Below are 16730 nucleotides of genomic sequence, written 5' to 3' on the forward strand. Positions count from 1 at the left end.
TCGCTTTTAATTAAGGCTAGAAGGGAGTTTTTTTTACATGATGAGGTAACTAAAGAGAATGCAAAAGCGAAAATGTAAATGTACGAAGGAAGAGGTGGCAAAATAAAAAACGAAAGTGATGCAGACTTTTTATGATAAATAATTCAATTAAAATGTAGAATAAATAGTTATTAATTTCGTAAGCACAGAACTCGAGTCTTACGTTCTTCATAATTATTTATCAAATGTTGATTTATTTTTATATTTTACAATCAGTAAGTAGTGCGTCATTAATTAAGATTATAATAATTATTCAAATGTAAAAAATGAAATTATCGGTATGCAATCTTTTCATAACTGTGCTATATGATTAAACCGCGAAGCGGCGTATTATATCAAGCAAAAGAAAAATTAAAGTATCCAGTGAGGTATCATGATTCCACGTACATTACACTTTACACCGTATCAGGGCCAATCGGAGTATACGCCGGAGACCCCGATATTATTAAGACACACTTGAGACGCCAGGTGGTTCAGCCACCGTGACCACGTGGTAGGCAATGGTATAGTAAAATGCCCACGAGATAGGAAAGATGGTGGTTGAATGGGAGACTAAGTCGAAAGGGGCAGGAAAGTGTGGAGGTCAGGTTAAACCGGAAGCCGCCACCGGAACAGCTTCTACTTTGTAGGTTCACATGGCCGACGTTCACCTGCAGAGGTCAAGATAATTTTCTCGTGTCAGTGCAAATGCTTGCATCAGATAAAAGGGGATTTTACATCAATGCCTATTGTTTCTTTTTTTCAAGCACCAAATTCACTCCTGTCATTTCTGATATTCGATTCATCTTAACAGATTTTGACTACTTTGAGTTTCTAGTATTATATCCTAATAAAAAATTAAAAGTCTTTTTAATGTTCTGAATTATTATAAATTTAAATAATTTTTGTTCTGTAAAAAGAAAGACTAATTTAACTATATTTATGATATAGTTAATTTGAAAGCTTTTCTTTTTTAACACATTTATTATGCTCAAAATATATTTACGTAAAAATAAGAAAATAAAATTTTGAAGATATAAATCCAAACTTAAGAGAAAATCGTAAATATCTTTTAGCATTTGTGAATAAATCTTTATCGCGATTCATTGGATGAAGAACCGTACTTCGCATGAATATGTAAGAGATAGTCATAGTAGTACACGAATATGTGCTAATAAGTTAAAACGATGCGTAGTAGGATTATAAGTATACGTATTAGGATTCAAGACTATGATTTGTGACAAAAATTGATTATCGAACTAAATTGAATACTGCATTGGTTAAATTTATTGTGAAAGATAATTTCGAATTTGTATGATTATATAAAATTTAAAGCTACACAATAATAACTTTGAAGAAATATATTTATATATGTCTTCAAAGCTAATTAATAGTGTATTTAGGCTCCCGTTATTAATAAAATCAATATCAAGTCAATATGTTATAATATATTGTTCAAGATGTTTATTGTTTTTTTCAGGATATTTAATAAAACTTAATGTAATAATATTGATTTATTCAGTTTCGTTCCGACAGTTAAGTGCGATATGTCATGAGAAATATACTGCCAAATTCATAATTTCTAAGGGTAATGATTTGTAGAAAATTATTACGAAATAGGATGGAAATCCACTATTGCTTTTGTGAAATTAATATAGACAAAAAAATTTTAAAACGTTTATAACTCGCAAAATATCTCGATAATTTTTTAACCAATTTTAATCTTCTTTATTTTTAAAAAAAGAATAGATTCATTTTTAAAATTATTATAAATGAATCCTTATAACCGGCGATTTTATTTGTGATAATACTTTTATTTTGTAAACTATATATTTACCAATTTTCATGAAATTTGTTTACAGGATAATTTATTAATATCTTATTCGTATTTAAGATCAAAATTATTTAAAATGGTTGATTCAATATAGTAAACAAAATTTAGAAAAATAATTTGAGTATCATAAAACTCAGCTTTAAGAATTTTTTATTGTTAAATAACATCAAATTTTCAGTTTCGCTTTATTTGAAACTCATTACTGCTACGCAAATAGTTGATATTAGCTTTCCAAACTGACTTTCAAACTTTAATTATAAGTCCTATAATATTAGATCCTCTTTCATCTATTATCCTTACTACCCTTTTGAAATTCGACATTTCCAGACTACATTCAAATTCAGCGATATCAAGTACTAAAATTAAATTTTATGCTAATAAGAATATTTCTTTTAAATTTAAATTAAAAAATTCTCAGGTCAAAATCAAATTTATTGATTCTGAAAATCCTTAGAAAAAACAAGAATATTCTTGTTTCAAGTTTTATTAGAAAACTTTCCAAAACATTAAAGTAATTGTCTTATTTCGTTTTGGAGCAGATTAATTTCTGTTATGGTAAATGATTGGAAATTATTTTCTTGCTAAGACTGTTAAAGATATATATTTTTAAGTATGTGTACGTAACAACCTAGAGAAAATGGATTGTCAAGATGTAGCCATCTAGGACTCAGTGATGTTGATTTAAATGCCTCGTGGCGTGCTGACAACGACAAGTGTACGTATTTGAAGATTTTGTAGCTATTTTATATGCCAGCGGGTATATTCTCTGTATTAGTAAGTAGTCCAGAGAAAAGAATCTTAATATCGATAAGCGAATGTTAGTTGTAGAACGCACAAGTATGCGAGCCACACCTCGTACGTGTAAACAATGCGTGATAATCGGAAATCGTTGCAATCGTTAGATACCTATATATTATATTCTCAATAGCAGGAGTCTTAAAAAGTATAATAAATTCAGTTATATTACAATAGAGTTATATTACAATTATCTTTCTGTTTGTCATATCATATTAAATGAACGTTCTATATTCCAGGTCTCTGAATAATTTAGATTTTTCAATGACTTTTCTATCTCTTGAAGGAGAAATTGAATTAGTCTTATCGAAGAAGAAACAGCGGAACGATAACAGTGTTGATACTTTTCAATATCTATAGCAATGTTACAAGTTTTCAAGTTTAAATTTAGATACGTATTATGTTACAAACATATGCATATAGATATAATCTTAATAAAAACAATCTCTTGTGATACGTGACTCGATATCGAGACGCGCACGTGCTCTTGCGCTCGTATACGTCGTGCATGAGTAATATTGAGATACCAGCTGTGAGTAGTACTACGATCACGTATACCGTGATTCAAAATGGCGACGTTAGGTCAACATCCTCCCGCCCTGGAGAACATGGTCCCGCGCAGAAAACGCTCTTATAGCCATCGTACGGTGGCGCCGCCGAGTAGATCTTTTTAATGGAAACTGGTTTGTGAAGCTGCGACCGTGGACCACTCTCGCTCACGTTTCGTTTGACCTCGGTTCGCGTCTACAGAGAGGAACAAAGAACCGCTCACTCGTACTATCCAAGAGAGAGCTCCTTCGAATATGCCTACGTGTTGTCCCAAATCTTATATGTATGATGGAAGATCGTGATTTTACCTTCAGATTTCTTTAATAAAATTAAGAATATATTTTTAAAAAAATTATGGACGTGCAACAAATATAAATCAATTAATAATTTGCTGTTAAGTAGTAATGTTTGTAACATAAATATGTAACATAAATGTTAAACTTGATCCATAATATATTCAAAAAGAAATGCTCAAGTGACACATTCCTTAGCGACGTGGGAGATTATAATTTTTAAGAATAAATGAATTTCTGATGGTAATAATATCTTATGTGTGTGTGTGTGTGTGTGTGTGTGTGTGTGTGTGTGTGTGTGTGTGTGTGTGTGCGCAGCATGCATGACGGGGTCCATCAGACCATCTTCTCGCCACGATGGCCGGCGTTGAAATCACCCTTAACATAAATTCGCGGGAACTGAGCACCAATAGGAACCTTTCCCGCGTTGTCTTTGTCCTTGGATGTTTTTTTTCGAAAAGCAGAAGTGGTAGTAAAGATTATCCCAATTTACCGAGATGTTCGTTTCTCTCGCAATTCATATGGTACGGTACGCAATAATGTTTTTTACAATATGTAGGTGTAAAAATATTACCCCTGTTATTTAGTAAAAAAATTATATGATATTTTCTTTGTCTCAAATTATTTTGATTTATTCGTCTCTTTCTTTAATTTGATCTGTAATGCATTACTTAGCAAAATAAAATATAGCGATTATATAGAAACTTTCTTAATTAAATCTTACAAGCGAATACTAAATTCTGGTGTTATGCTATCTATATTCGTAGATATTGCTGTAACTTTACAATATATTCTTTAATATCGATCTTTCATTATACAAAATCAACCATGAGTAAACTTTCAAGCGATTGATTTGATGGACAATGAATGCGAGTAACACAATAGAGTATTCGATTTCTACTGTGAAAGAGGAGAGCAGAATTATATAGCGAACTAGAGATAAATTTTAACTTAATATTTATGATAATTTGAGACGAAACTCTAAACAACATGCAAGTGCAATTAATATTTGATGCTGTTTATTTAATTTCCTACATACCACAATAAGACGTATAAGACTTATTCCTATTTAACTTTTACAATTGATAAAAAGAAAGATATCTCTTAGTAATGATCGTTTCTAATCAAAAGAGGATAATGATTCTAGTCCGGCAACTTGTTCTCCATCGAAGGGAGGCACTTATAAAAGATATACCTTCGATATTTATATCAAGAAAAATGTCAAGAAATCGCGCAATTAAACATAAACACTTTCAATTGATAAAATGATAAATTGATAAAGATTTATCTACATAGTCTTCTTTTATTTGTCAAGAAATATTTATCTCGTCAAGAAATGTTTATGTCTGTGATTTTACGTAAAATAGTATATTATTTTTTATCCAGAAATTGTAGTTATTTCTCTTCAAGCCATTCACGATATGCTCTGGATTGTAAACATGGAAGTGCACGAGACGATTTGGCAAAGACCATCGACGACGATACGATACACTTTTACTCCAGTTTGAATTGTGGAACCGGTTCTCTCTCTCGTAACAGGCCACGCTAGCCTTCTTTACTACTCGTGTACACTACACACTCGTACTCCGTACGCTTCTTGGCTCTTGGAAAACCGGTTCTCTGTTGATCCTGCTCTTACACATCACTTCTCCTTTTCTATTTCACCTCTTCTTTCTCTCCTTCTTTCTTTTTCTTTAGGTAGTACGGCCTCCTGCAAGTTACACGAAAACAACGGGTTTTCTTCTCTCGCGCAGGAGACTCGCGATGCGGTCGTGGTTCCTCTCGCGGTTAAAATGCATGTCAGCTGTATTAACCCATCTATAGAGTGTATGGAACTCGTCCTCCTTCTACCATTGCAAAATAACCTATTTGCTAATATTATATTAGGTGTTGGAATTAATTCGTAGCGTTTTACAAGTGATGGGAAGTACTTTCATTAATGTATTTTTTAATGCTCATGTGAAATAAATAACATTCTTTCATTAAAAAACGCTACGAATTAATTCCAACACCTAATAGTTAATTTTTCTTTACGTCAATGCATGATAACAAGGAATGATTTATTTTTCTAGCAATAAAAAGGCAATAGAATTAAAAAAAAAATAAGTATAACTATATTACTCTCTCATATTATCTTTCTATTTCATAAGAGTCCATTTAAGGTTGCAAATTTTTCTGACTAATCAGAAGAAAGAATTTTATGAATTGACCAATCAAAGAATGCTTCAAAGTATTTGTAGCTAAGATAAGTGGATCGCACTCTAAATTAAATAAGTGTTCCATTATATTCTTGTCTCTGAATAATTCAGATTTTGTAGTGACTTTTCTATCTCTTGAAAGAGAAATTGAAGTACTCTTATCGATGAAGAAATCACAGTTGTCAAGAATTAAATCAGTGTAAATTGATTAGTATTTTGAAACCTCATACGTTTACAGTCTTATTTTCTTATGGATGCTGCAGAACGGCTTAATGCTTCTTAAAAACTGATTTAATATGAAATCTATGTCATATTAATATACGATCGATTTTTGTTACATGCTCGAGATTGACGAGTGAATATTGGAGCGGATACATTCACTGGGAATTCCGCGCAAACCGAATATGGTTGCACATTGCAAAACCGTTTTTACGCAAGTTCCGCTCTTTCGCACGTTCAATTCAGACATTTTCTCGATATCGTCTTGCTAAGGCTAAGGCATTAAATCAAATGATGATTCTGCTTTAATCTCGACATCCCGCCACGTGCGTATAAACGTCGCCTCGTTGATGCCGCTTCATGGAGACGGCACCGCCATCATAACAGCGTAGAGGAAACCAGTTTTGCCCTCACATTGCCGCTCTCTTCGCCTGCTCTTCGTGGCATTCTGTTTTTTCTTTCTTGTGCGTCTTCTTACTCATCGTTTTCTTCTTCTTATCGCGGTGAGCGGCGCACGTGCGAGTAGCACCTTGGAAAGTGGAGAGACTCAGCTAAGTTGTACACTTCATATGAAGAAGGGGAAAACAATAGAAGATATCATGAGTCTCCAAAAATCAAGTAGCAATGGAATTGTAATTCTTGTTCACGTCAATTTTTGAATTTTTTTGAAGAAAATCTGTTTATTCTTATATGATAAATTATAAGATAAATGTATCATTTGTTTGGGAAACAAAAAAATCGAAATTTTCTCGTTTTTTTATTATATAACTTATGAATGATTCTCTTTCCTTTAGAACTTTTTAAATTGGACAACATTCTGCGATTAGATTCAATCTGGTCTTAATTTTTTTAGATTTAAATTTGCAATCAGAGCGTTTGATCGCAATGATTGAGTACTTGTCAGCTCGATGTAATCAATGAGCTTGTCCTTTTTCTTGGTGATAATTATGCTGATTGCCTTGGGCTCGTCGTAGTCGGAATTCGCCTACTAAACCTTGTAGGAAGTGATCGAACTGCAGGTGCACGCAGATGTAGTGATTGCACTTTCCTTTTATCTATATATACAATTCGATATCAATATACGCTTCTTAGATTTTATTTCCATTCACAGTTGCAGCACGTGCGTGTTACTTCACGATGGAATAACAATCGATAGTTTTTGAATTATTAGAAAGCTTTCTTGATTCGCGGTATATTTACGCGGTTAATTAATATGAATATTTTTATCAGAACATATTTATGTTTGAGCAATTATCTTATAAAAACAATAGAGGATGAAATTTATAAGAATAACAATTAAGAAGCGAAATTAGTAGAGAGTGAGTGTATTGTGAAAAATGAAATTTTTATTAATAAATTGTAGGCAAATATTGTATGTAACATAATTTAAGTTATAAGAAAATAATGATATGTCGAATCTCATTTACAGTGAGAGAAAATATCGGATGCTAGCGGTTTCTTTTCAGGTTGTTACCTTCTTGTGGGAAGTGCCCGTACATTCATTTACCTAACAACTTTCCGGAAACGGCCAAACCAGACGAACTATGCAATCTCGAGTCTACAGTTATAAGAAACTTCTTGCATATGTATTTTGCAAGAATCTAGATCTGGTCGTCTAATCTATTTTGCGATGTTTGTATTTTCTTATTAAGCCTCATATATTTCCATCAATTCTCATAAGCCGAATATTTTTCTGTGAAGATTGATACGTTTTCCAGAGATACGTATTTTATCATCACTATCCTAATATGCGAAACAAATTTATTCTCAATCTATTACGCGTGAGAGAATTCTCAATGAATCATCATATCACTTCCTATTTGAAAAATTCATGAAATTGCGTTTTGTAGTTGGTAAGATTATGTATCTCTTCCCTGCAATGTCATTCATTAAAATATGAACGTAAGAGTAGACATGACATATGTTCGATTACAAATTATATTATATTATATTTTTATTTTAATTCTCAATAGGAGATATTGCTTTTCGCCTCTGATTAATGCAAATAATTAATTCAAAAATGTCATCCTAAAATGTCTCACATTATCTTGCAAATTCATTTTTTAAGAAAAAAATGTTTTCGTTACCTTCTTATTAAAGCAAAACGTACGATATCATCATTGTTCTTCTGCTGGAAGTCGTCTTTCATGCGACAACAAGACAGCTTCGATCGTTGTTTCGACTTTTAGATTCGCCTTTTACGATCTAGATTTTGCTGGATGCCGTAACGAGACGACGGCGGAACGAATACGAATCGTCGACGGGGATAACATCGTCTTCAATGAGGTTGCATAAATCATGGGAGATGAGCAGTCTACCGCCGTGCTGGCATTCTGCGCTCAGCGCGTTTCTCGAGAAACCCTTTCCTTTCACCATGTGATTCGATCACGAAGATCGAGAATGCGTGGCTCATCTGCTCTGAGGTTGACATTTATTCGCCGCTCCGTAGCCGCTCGATTCACCTGTAGTTTATCTGTACGGCTTTAACTCGGTCAAATTTGAAAGTTAGACGAATAGCCATGTTAAAGCACAGACTTGCCTAGATATAATAGTTATTAAAGTTATTAGTTATTAAATAAAGTAAATTAATTGTAAAAGAATTAATTTTGTTCTTCCAATCTATTTCTTCCACATGTAATTTTAATCTAAAATTAAAAAAAAACATGTATTATGTTAATAATAATTTTACATTGGTTATTAAGAGTTATTACACTATATATATATATATATATATTATATATATATATATATATATATATATATATATATATATATATATATATATATATATATATATATATATACATGTAGTATAACCGAATCACACAGGATTGAAAGTCTTGCTCAGTTGCCGACTAAGAGTTTTTATCGTAATCTGACGATAAGCAGGCAGCTTAAGATTTCTCTAAAGCTATCTCTCGAGTTGCGCACTCGAAATTGAACACCCGTGTGCAATTGGAGCTCGTCGCTCGCCCCGGTATCATCTCGGATGTAAATAGTCCTCACACGTAGGGTTAAAAGCCATTAGCTACAAAGTCATACATCGCTGAATTCGAATGGATAATCGTTGGCGCTTCCTTGAACGTTGGCGCACACCTGAGACTCCGCTTGATCCACCCCAGCTTAAGCGACACACCGACTTCAGGTTGTTCAAAAATGCAGCAGGTAGTCACCATCGACCCTCACGTAGAGCTTGAATACTTTTGTACCTGCTTCTTTGTATCCGAGGCTTGGGTAGCTTCCCCTTCAGTGTCCCTCCTCGGTCGCACAAATGCATCAAATGCATTCGTTACACCTGCTCCTTAGTTAGTTTATTTGAAAGTTAGTTAGTTTATTTGAAAAGAGTGCAAAATGTTCCCTTATTCTAATACATAGAGTTTGCGAATTCAATCGTTGGATTCTTGGGCTGATTTAAAATTTTTATATTTAAAGAAGATTAATCAAATTTTCTATAAACTTATTTTTGAAAAAAGTATTCCTTTAGTAAACTAGCTTTTATCTGCACCGTATTGGGAAATGCATTCGTGAGTTACACATTTCCATAAAAAAAAAGAGGGGATAGTAAGGAAAACTTCTGAGCATCACAAATTAATTTTCTACGGATTACTATTGGTTGTTAAGTAGTAAGTCCGTTAATTTTCTGAAAAACTAATGGATTACTATTTACATAATATTATCAATCCGTAGAAAATTGAAGTATGATATGCAGGGGTTTTCGTTGCTAACCAATATTATCTTATCTTCTCTTCCTTTATGCAAATTGTCGTGTAATCTTCACAACCATTTGTGAAACCTTCACGTTTTGTATCATGTTTTTACTATGTAATGTTTTTTTAGTACATTTAAAAAATACAAAAATATTATTGCGTTCCAAATGTTATATGATTGTATGCATCCAAGAATTAAATTCCTCAACTTGACATTTCGAATCAATCATTAATAATGAATAGATTTCATTCGATCTTTAAGTATACCGGTATTTTTCTCGCGCTTTCACGCCTACGTGAACATTTTTCCGGTGGGAAATTAAAACGTTCACCGCGAAGTCGTTTTATGCCTCGCCTCGAACAATAGAATTTTATGCGATGCATTTGGAGTAGCCCGTTTACCAATGCAAAGCGCAATTTAAGAACATCTTTAAATAATGATCTCCTAATATTTTTACAGTGACATTTTTTGATAATCTATTTTTTTTTAAATGATCTACGTTTATTATGGAAATACGTTATATATAATAATATTATATTTCTTTTAGATGTTATTTTTAATTTTTTTGAGTTGTGAAAACGCGAAAATAGTAATATTACTAAAGTATACAGCAGATTGTTTCCTTCAGGGATCAAAAGATATGACACTCTGAAAATTAGTGAAATGTCCTTCTCGAAAATACATATCGCAATAAGATTTACAGAAGTTTTCTTTGTCTCTGAGTTTCGTTTTTCCGTGAAGAGAGTTGTTGTCATGATTCACAAGTGGAGTCTGGAAATCTTCAAACGACCCTTCGCAAGACCCTTTTGTGTTTGAAAATGTTTTACGCTGATTAAAGTAAACTGATACCATACACACACAGAACCAGCACACGCACACACGGAACCTAGCACTTTGAGCACATTGACTCTTTTTACTAATGATATTATTTGCGCACTTTGTGAAAAGTGCTGGCGCAAAACAAACATACATTTCCTTATAAATTATATTTTTGTTTTTACTATGTATAAAATTATTTTATTATTATTATTATCTTTCTTTTATTCGTATAAATCTCCCTTTTTAAAGAAATAATATATTTTGATGTTTTGGTAAAAAAATTCGCTATTTCTCGTTAAGTCGTCAACACACGAACAGCTAAATTACAATAATCTTACAATAGAATTGATTTCTTATTAATCTAACTCTTTAAGATAGTATGTTGATTTACGTCGTATGTTTAACAAAGAATATCTATATTTGCTCTTTTCTCGTGTACTACGGGAATTATTAAGTAACAGTCAACGGCGCCATGCAAATCTATTGTGTGGGCGTTAAGTAAATCAACCGATGTCGTGTTTCTTAATAGATTTGCGGATAAAGCGTTTTAAAAGTAGTTGGATTATAATCGGTCTTATTTAAATGATTTATATTACATCATAAATAATAATGATTGCAACTCGAACAAAATTTTATTTTTTTAAAACCTTTACTTTACTATAGAAACAAAACGGTTTATATTTTTACACGCAATGTTGTATCATACACCGTGCTCACAGTTATTACGCGTTCCCTATGGGACAGTTTAAGGTATCCATGTGCACAATACAATTACGCTACCGTGGGCCTATATGCACTCTGTTGCAAGAACTGGTATCGTAATAACTCACTGCCTTTCTTGCCATTGTGTAGGCACTCGAAAAAATTCGCACGCGTGTATCGATTGCTGTCGAAGGCATGACCATATGTAAACGCATTCTGTACTGCAAAAAGAGATTCTCGTGCTGTACTCCACTATTGTGTGGCAGCGAACAACTCATCTGCCAACAGCTGCTTTCGCAGTATTGCTGTTAAAAGGCAGCACTTTTGATGAACGTTGTGATTGTCCTGATAATTATTATAGTAAATTATAATATTTTTATGATAAAAGAACGTACTCTTTTTGTTTCTTTTTCCATGTATGAAACAAATGCTCTTAAATAAATGCGTGAATAAAAAGTATAGATTATATTTATTATATTTAATTAAAGCAAATGGTATTCTATTGTCTAAGCATATGAGAATATACTCTTTTAAATTTAGACTGTCTGTCATACACCGGACATGGGATATAAAAATCCACTAGACATGAGGGGTAAGAGAGAGTTCCCAAATCACCCGTTCATTCTTTCCGAATCAAATTGCGTAACGATCTCTCGTAGCAGCGTAGCGTAACATAAAGCATTGTCAGTCCCATGACTCCCTCTCCTATCCGTCTCATTCGCCATTCCCATTCTTTATTTTTTCTTCGTCCCTTTCCCCCATACCGATACTCTTCCGCGGTACTTTGTGTTCGCTATCTCCCCTTTCCGCTCCTCTGAAAAACCTGGTCACCCCCACTCTAAAGCCGCTTATCCCCTCATCCCTTCCTCAATAGTCCGACTGACCCCGGGCCTCTCACCCACGCTGTAACTTCGTAGTAAAAATGGCCGATGCTTGTGTAGACTGTAGTAAATGTGTTAGGATCGGATCTTTATTCTGTACTCATAGATAAATTGCATTAGATGATATTTATTTAGATGATTTTAGTAGATAATATTTATAATAACATCCGCTTTAGAATATTTCTATTTATTATTCTGTTTGTTATTGATCATTATCTTTTATTATTGTCTTATCACTTACATAATGAGTTAATACATATTTATATAATATTACAAATACGTAATGAGTATGTTAAAGTTGATATATTATGCTCAATTTTTTCATAATTTACATAATTAAATATTTTTTGAGAATAGAAGATCAAAAGTGTTGAAGTTCATTTTGTTTTAATCATACAAATTTTTGGTGATAATTTCTTAAAATAATTTAATGGGAGATATATCATTATGCATTTTAATAAATTAATGAAAATTCGCGTTACGCATGTAATTGTATATTTATCAAAATATTGAATCAGTAAACAAATTCACGCGAACAGTTTTTCGATACGCGCGTAGAAGAGATGCGCCCCTGTAAGGCCCAGAACATCATACTACACCGTATTATATATTGTACTATAGTAAGTATCAACGGACCACGATCGCGTTCACTGGTCCCTGCTCGTTTCCTTACCTGCTCACAAGAGTCCCGCGTGGCGCTGTAGTCGCTGTTGAAGTCTCCCGGCTTCGTTCGGGCATTGTTGCATTCGACGCCCGCTTAAGAGAGTATCTTGCGCGATCGCATCGCGTCTTACATTTCCTCTATTATTCGGGATCCAGTGTGTAATGTATAGTGCAATTCATAATCGACAGGATTGTCGATGATTTTATGAGTGTTTTGCCGGATTTTTATGAGAAAATAACGGTGACCGCAAATTGGAGTAAACCGACCAACCGCTATGAAGCAAGATCAGAGACCGCGGAGGCAGGCTCTCTTCCAGATTGCCAAGGTTTGGTCTTACGGTTTCTCTCTTTTTTTTTATTTTATTTATTTATTATTTATTAATCTCGGTTTATCACTGTTGGAATCGGCTGATGTCATTAAAAGTTGCGATATGATATCGTGTGATAATGTGTGTACCGTTATATTTATCTTACGTGGAGAACTTGTTGATTCTCAGAACATCCGCAGCGTATAAATCATCTTATGTCTATATTTTTGCATTATGGAGGAAAAAACATGAAAATCGGCTATTTATTATGTATCTATAACGTTTTAATAATTTAAATACTTTACACTGTTTGTTGTGATATGTTTGTTTATATATGTAACTCGTTGACAGATGACAGTGAGGACGTTGATGCGATAAGATAATATGTAATATTGATCATAAATGTTACGTTAAACTATTAATTATTATTATATAAAAAAATTTAAAATAATTATAAAAGTTTAGTAATAATAATAATAATATTGTGATAAAAATATTGTTACAAACTAATTTACAAGCGCTCTGAAGTTAAGTTTTATTTAAGTAAATGAGATTATTTATTTTTTTGCAATGTATAATATATTTAACAAATACTTTTTTCATTTCTTTAGATCTGTTTTGCAACTCAAAATATTGCAAAATATTGCAAATATCTGTACATTCTTATTGTAGAAAGGTATAAGGTCGATTTGTGGGGCGTGGTTGTATAAAACGGTGGATAATTTATTTACGTAATTTTCTAACGATAACGTAGCGGCACTCTCTGTTCATTACTGTAGAAAATCTCGCGAAATGCACAATGCGTTTTTTCTGAAATCAATTAACATGATCCAACGTGAACCATGCGATTTTATACGACAGTCAAAAGAATAACCTTTTTAAATTTATTGGCAAATATAGGATGACAATTTAATTTTCCGATAAAGTGGATACATCATAAATTGACTGCAAAGTTTTAAATGCGATTTCCCAATCATTTTGTGATTGCAGAAAACGCAGTAAAACAGTAGCTTGTTTCTTATTATACGATTGGTGCAATAATTATGGGCGTATCCAGGATTTCAGTCAAAGGAAGGAATTTATTTTTAAAATTATTCATAAAATTTTATTAACATACTTATATTAAAATCAAGTTTTGAAGATCCTCAACGAACATATGTATGTACAAATAACGTACGATTATACATGGTTAATGAATGTTTAATTTTTGGTTGTAAAAATTATTTTCATAATTTAATTGGTTTTTTTTACCAAAATTGAGAAAGGGCAAGTGTTCCCTTACTCCTTTTTACGCATGCCTATAGTAATAATGGATCTTATGAAGTTTTAAACAAATTATTGAAGCGTCAAAATAAGTGAATACTGAAAAAGACTATTTTATATCATCTATTACTATGTGCAGAAGTAGCCCGTATGAGCTTTGTAATTGTAGTATCATAGAAAATATCTCGCACGATCGTCACGCAGCAGTAACTAGGTATTTGGAGCACTTTGAAATTCTCATCAGACACAATTCATGCGATCGTTCTTGAATTTTTTTTTAACACACTTGGGTAAACAATAAATTATGCGAAGAATGATGACGATATTAGAAGAATGATATTTTAATTTTATGTTTTAATTATATGTTAATTATATTTAATTATTCTTATTTCATAATATACATTATCAATAGATAGAAAGTAATTAAAAAATTTAGTTAGTTTTAATTAGTATTGCAATCAATTTCAATTTTTTAATATTTTCTTTTTATACTGTACAATAATATTTATAAAGGAAAAAAATAAAGATACAGAAATATAAAAAATTTGATTATATACAGGATATTTGGAAAATAATAATAAATCTTTCTCATAGGGGCAAAATGAACTAAACTGAGAAGAAAAGTCCTTTACCACTTTGCAATTTTCGCAATAGTTAACAAGATATTAATTGCTAAAAATTGCAAAATGGTAGAGGACTTTTCTTTTCAGTTTAGTCCATTCTATCTCTATGCAAAAGATTTATCATTATTTGCAAACACCTTGTATATATATATTTTTTTTAATACTTATATAATATATAATTATATTATTATGTCCAATTAAAAATTATTAATTATATGCTCGATGCTCGATAAATAATTACTAGATTAATAAGTATTAACAACCGTTATATTCGAGCCTTTTGCAGGCTTCTGCTACTAATTGGTTTGTGCATTGAGTAGCAAACTAATTAACAGATATCGAAGTATACTTGAGACAAGTGTGCTTTAAAATTCTAATCCTGCAGTAAATTTTCCAAAGGAAAAAAGTGTAATGCATAATCATTTACGGTATAATTAATAACAACAATGAGATGGGAGAATAGTATGCATGTGTTAATTTACTCAGAAATTAAGTTTATTAGGAGGAGAGAGAGAGAGAGAGAGAGAGAGAGAGAGAGGGGAGGGGGAGAGATCGGGAAGAAGAAATGGAATTTAATTCATTTTAATTTTATATAAAATATAATTAAAAATAGAATTATTTTCAAAATTCACTTAATTTTGAAAGTTATATACTTTTCTTAACATGATTCTCTTTGCTTTTCCAGTCTCATTATTTTTTGTCACATGGATATGTGTCCATATGGATATGTCATCCATATGACAAAAATATTTTCTACAGAATGGTATTAACTTTTTACAATAAATTTTGCAATGAGGTAATAAAATATAGATATAGAAATATTACTGTGATTATCTGAATCACGGTAATGTCTTGGCGCTAAGACATAGTGCTCGACACTGCCGTGCTCCTTTACGCGAGTTGCGCTAGATCGAGATTAAAATTACAAATTAGATTTTTCTTATTACTGTAGTAAATGTGTAATATGTTCTTGTAGAATATATCTTATTTTATATAAAAAATGCTTATTATTTTAAAACTATTAAATTATAAACATTAATATGTGTGTGAATATCTAATTTATGAAAATCATATAATCATTAAAATGTTAAAGCAAGAAGTTCTACTAAAAGAAATAATAAAAAGTACTAAATTTGACGTTTTAAAAAGTCGAATATTGTTTTGCACCGTAATACAAGAAAAGAGGAAATTATGTTCCGCTATGCAGAACATGGGGGCATGGAAATTGTGATTTACTTTCCCCTGTATAATAATGCGCTCACATTGGGTTACTGTCATATATGGCTGTAGATCGATGCAATATAGGGTCTCGACACATTTACATTTTTGTTTGTATATGTGTACACCCACGTATTGCCTTTCTCGATTTGGTGACGTACGCTACAAAGGATGCTAATACAAAGGATGTGATAAATTCACTCAAACTAATACCGAAATTTTTATTCAAGTCCATTTTGTGGCTGATAATATAATAAAACATGTAATATATATAGTGTAATAAAATTAAAATTGTCAGATGTAGACACATACGATTATATTAACTTATGTAAATTCCAAAAAATGTAGATGATGAATTTATATAACTAAATATACAATTTTAAATATATTATAACTTTTTTTAATAATATAAGTATGATACTATATTTTTCTGAAAAATATTTATCGGGAAATTATGATTTAAGAAATTATGTCACAAGATTTTTCCAATTTTATTTTTTAGGTCTTGTGGCATCTCGACATATTTCGAAGAAGCTTCAGGGAGCTCTCCGGACATGCGTGCATGCGTGAATCCTGCATTTTCTGTGCACTTAAGGTAAGCAAATCAAAATTACGGAAGAAGACAATTTCTTTAATGTA

General features: G+C 31.9%; 1 protein-coding gene across 2 annotated transcripts in view; it reads left to right on the top strand.

Annotated features, from left to right (window-relative positions):
- Positions 1-16730, top strand: part of ec (ubiquitin specific peptidase echinus) — a 70090-nt gene that overhangs the window by 33682 nt on the left and 19678 nt on the right. The window contains exons 1-2 of one of the 2 annotated variants that reach the window (XM_011062813.2): positions 12666-13005; positions 16594-16686. In XM_011062813.2, coding sequence (XP_011061115.1) covers positions 12955-13005; positions 16594-16686 — 144 coding nt within the window. In that variant the 5' untranslated portion in view covers positions 12666-12954. Of the gene's footprint in view, positions 1-12665; positions 13006-16593; positions 16687-16730 lie in introns of those variants that run through there. The other variant, XM_087404202.1, reaches the window with a different exon arrangement.

This window comes from Acromyrmex echinatior, chromosome 3 (genome assembly GCF_024713525.1).
Source record: "Acromyrmex echinatior isolate Ae372 chromosome 3, ASM2471352v2, whole genome shotgun sequence".
Taxonomy (NCBI): domain Eukaryota; kingdom Metazoa; phylum Arthropoda; class Insecta; order Hymenoptera; family Formicidae; genus Acromyrmex; species Acromyrmex echinatior.